The sequence below is a fragment of the Lathyrus oleraceus genome, chromosome 2, assembly GCF_024323335.1.
Source record: "Lathyrus oleraceus cultivar Zhongwan6 chromosome 2, CAAS_Psat_ZW6_1.0, whole genome shotgun sequence".
In the NCBI taxonomy this organism is placed as follows: Eukaryota; Viridiplantae; Streptophyta; class Magnoliopsida; order Fabales; family Fabaceae; genus Lathyrus; species Lathyrus oleraceus.
Window position 1 is genome coordinate 129,600,658 of NC_066580.1, and position 4,491 is coordinate 129,605,148.

The following is a 4,491-nucleotide window of genomic DNA, read 5'->3' on the forward strand; positions in this document are numbered from 1 at the left end:
AAAAAGTTCATTAGTGAACTTGGCATAGTTCCTAGCATTGTGGATCCCATTGGTCTTTATTGTGATAACAATGGTGCTATCGCACAAGCTAAGGATCCTAGATCTCACGAATGATCCAAAGACATACTTAGGTGTTATCACCTCATTCGAGAGATAATAGATATAGGAGATGTGAAAATATGCAGAGTACTTACACTTGACAATATTGCTGACCCACTGACAAAGCCTCTTGCGCAGTAGAAGCATGATGGCCATACTAGATCTATGGGCACTAGGGGTATGCCTGATTGGCTCTAGTGCTAGTGGGAGATTGTTGGTGTAAGCCCTATAGGCCAATACTTTTGGTACTTGTATCAAATTATTTATTAATAATAAAAGACTTTTTTCTTTATTATGTTTGTTTAATAAAGTCCCTAGAATAGCTAGTCCGTTTAATGTATCAAGTGTAACTTAATCATGAGATCACATTAAGCATAAGGACACTATTCTTAAAGTATCCGTAGTCGAGCTTTATTGTGAAATGGGATAACATTAAAGCATTAAGACTATTATGTATATAGACTGATGATCACATCTCATGGATCATGGATAAGGAGTTATCAAGTCTTAAACATAGGTGTGAATATTAAGAGTAATATTTATACTGGATTGACCCGCTATGAGAATACTATATAGAATGTTATGCAAAGTGTCATAAGTTATTCTCATGGTGATAATGGTGTATACCACCCATCGACCTGAAACCACTATGGACCCTAGATGTAGAGTCGAGTGCCTTATTGCTGATCAAACATTGTCCATAACTGGATGACCATAAAGACAGTTGATGGGTACTCCACGAAGCATGCTAAGGGACATGAGTGACCTAGATGGAATTTGCCCATCCCGCGTAACAGGATAAATGTCTATGGGCCCAATATTGAACTGGACAAGGATGACACGGTTTATGCCTTGTGTTCAATATAGACATGAGGGCAAAAGGGTAATTGTACAAATAAGTATTATCACAAAAGGATTTGTCAGATCACATGACATTTTCGTGTCTTGGGTAGCAGTGATGTGTTGCTAGATACCGCTCACTGTTTATTATGTTAAATACGTGATTTAATATAATTGCCAATGTCACAAAAACCTACAGGGTCACACACAAAAGGACGGATTAATGAGAGATAGAGTAACTAAGGAATACTGTAATGTACGGTGCCCTTAAGTGAATTGTAGAACATCGTAAGGTACGATGTACTTAAGTAGAATACGAAATATGGTAAGGTACCACGCACTTAAGTGATTTTGGCATATTATAAGATATGGGCCACATACACTTGAGTGGGCTTTTTAGCTTGCAGCCCACACAAGTGGTTCTACAAATAGAACCCTTGTGTAGAAGCATTTGTGCAGTTGCAATTTCATTTCTCTCTCTCTCTCTCTCACTTAAAGCCTTCATTCGTAGCAGTTAGCACTGAGATTGAAGGAATCCGTTCGTGTGGACTGAGTAGAGGCGTTGTCATCGTTCAACGTTCATGATCGCTCCGTAGATCTGCATCAAAGGTTACAATCGCCACAAGAGGTAACGATTTTATCACTGATCATGCCCATTCGTAAGGATCACTAAAGGAGAAATTTTAAATTCCGCTGCATTTTGGATCGCTCTTCTCCTTCAGTTAGCTTCTCCTTCAAAATCATAAAACTCTTCTCACACTTCGAATCCCATTTGAAAGAAATTTCCTTTTGGGTAAGTCTAGTCATTGGTAACGCTATCTGCGAAAATCCCTTTAAAAACCTTTGGTAGTAACCTGCCAAACCTAAGAAATTTCTGACTTCGGAAGCATTCTTCGGTCTTTCCCAATTAATAACTGCTTCAACTTTAGATGGATCCACCGATACTCCTCCTTGTGATATTACATGACCAAGAAACCTCACTCCGTTCATCCAAAATTCACACTTACTTAACTTGGCAAAAAGTTGTTTCTTTTGTAGTACTGATAGAACAATCCTTAGGTGTTCTCCGTGCTCTTGAGGAGTACGAGAATAAATAAGAATGTCATCAATAAAGATCACTACGAACTAGTCCAAGTAGGGTTGGAATATCCAATTCATATAGTCCATAATAATAGTCGGGGCATTCGTTACACCAAACGGCATTACAAGGAACTCATAATGGCCATATCGGGTTCTAAATGCGGTCTTTGGCACATCCGAACTCTTAACTCTTATTTGATGATAGCTCGATCGTAAATCAATCTTCGAGAACACACAGGCTCCTTTCAACCGATCTAACAAATCGTCTATCCTTGGCAGAGGGTACTTGTTCTTGATGGTAACTTTATTCAACTGGAGATAATCAATACACAACCGTGTACTACCGTCCTTCTTCTTTACTAATAACACTGGAGCTCCCCATGGTGAGACACTAGGTTGGATAAAATGCTTGGTTAACAACTCTTCCAATTGATTCTTCAACTTTCTCAACTCTAGTGGCGCCATGCGATACGGAGAGACGGAGATTGGAGCCATCCCGGGTATCAGATCAATAGAGAATTCCACTTCCCTTTCAGGAGGAAGAGAGGTGACATCCTCAGGAAAAACTTCTGGAAATTCACAAACAACAGGGATTTGTGTAACACTCAGATTATCGCTAGGCTCCTTGGTAAGAACCAAGAGAACTGACTTTTCATTCTCAAATAAGAAATTAACCATGCCAACCGTACCTTCCAAGATAGTAGTTAGCACATCCTTTGGAGTAGCTTCACTAGATGGAATGATAATCAAATTCTCTTCACAACCAATAAACACCATGTTGGCGGAAAGCCAATCCATCCCCAAAACCACATTAACCTTCTTAAGTGGTAAACAAATAAGATCAATTTGGAAATTTCTACCATTCACCGAGAGCGAACAATTTTCACAAATCAACGGTGTCTCAACCACATCATCCATGGCGGTAGTAACCGCCATAGGAGGAGACAAGGGAATTACTTGCAAGCCAAGACGCTTCATGCACCAAATTGATACAAAAGAGTGGGTCGCCCCACAATCAAACAATACAAAACAAGGATGATTATTGATGAAACACGTACCAGCAATTAAGGCATTGTTGCTCTTAGCCTTCCTTGCATCCAAAGTATAAACTCGACCGACGCTCCTCCCCTGCATCTGATTCTTATTCTGTGGACATTCCCTAGACACGTGTCCCTCCTTATGACAAGTAAAACACCTAATTCCACTTACAGTACATTTTCCAAAATGATACTTCTTACATACTTGACATTGAGGAGGTTGGTTAGGTCTTGCATGTTGCACCTGTTTTCCCTTAAAATCCTGAGATCTAGGCCTAAACTGGATTCCTGGCCTTCCTTGGTCTCTCTGCCCACTCCTGTACAAATCCCTTTCTTCTTGAACTTTCTTCAAACTATTCTCAGCCACATAACATTGCCTCAACAATTCAGCATAAGCAGTGAATTCCCTTTGAGAAACACTATGAGAAATTTCACCCCTCAGACCAAAAAGAAACTGATCAATCTTCCACCTCTCATCTGGTGCGTACGCAGCTTGTCTAGAATAAGCAGCCATATCTTCGAACTTCTCAGCATACGCAGCTACTGACATAGTACCCTTCCTGAGCTGTTGAAACTCAAACTCTTTCTGAGTCCTTAAAGAACTAGGAAAATACTTATCCAGGAAAATACTCTTAAAATGCTCCCAATCCCTAGGTATTCCTTGATTGGTCATAAGAGTCGAAGCACTCTCCCACTATCTCACAGCTGGACCCTTCATCATGTGATAAGCAAACACAACCTTATTTTCTTCACTACAATGCACTATCCGAAAAATCCTTTCCATGCCGGTTATCCACTCCTGAGCCTTCACAGGATTCAGCCCACCATGGAATTCTGGAGGATTCATGCGGAAGAAATCTCGGAAACTACCACCTGCAGCTACCTGTGGAACTCCTTGAGGATGCAAACCACCATTCCACTACTGCATCATCTGCTGCATGAATTGATTATGTTGTTGTTGCATCTGTTGTATAAATTAAGGCCATTGAAAACCTTCACTACCACTTGGCGGTTCAGAGTTTGAATTCTGGGTTATGGGTCTACCACGACCTCTGCGTCTGTCAGCCATGATCCTGAATGTCATACGAATAAGATTAAGTTGACCAGGCTCAATACTATGAATATAACACCAAGGACAATGATGACAACCCACATATGAGGCAGAAAGGAATACTTATAATATTTCATGGCTAGGTCGAGGATACGACCTGTTGTGATACTAATTGTAACACCCACATATAATATATGTCTAGAATACATATTATACATAGTGTAATACTAGTACTGAAATACATAAGTGCCTAGCAGCATAGTGTACATATATAAAGACATGCCCAAAATAACACAATATGGCATAAATGTACATAAGAGTGCCCAAAATAAAACTACTGATCTAGATCATTAGACAATGATCTCAAAAATATCTACACAACGG

At 39.9% G+C, this 4,491-nt stretch overlaps 1 protein-coding gene across 1 annotated transcript; it reads right to left on the reverse strand.

Moving 5' to 3' along the window:
* Positions 1 to 2,064: 2,064 nt before the first annotated feature.
* On the reverse strand, positions 2,065 to 3,729 carry LOC127122224 (uncharacterized). Its single transcript, XM_051052597.1, has one exon. The coding sequence runs from the start codon at positions 3,727 to 3,729 to the stop codon at positions 2,065 to 2,067; it is 1,665 nt and encodes a 554-aa protein (XP_050908554.1).
* Positions 3,730 to 4,491: the final 762 nt, after the last annotated feature.

Bases quoted from the DNA above. Each gene is read 5' to 3' on its own strand.
- LOC127122224 (XM_051052597.1), bottom strand. From the start codon at position 3,729: ATGACCAATCAAGGAATACCTAGGGATTGGGAGCATTTTAAGAGTATT.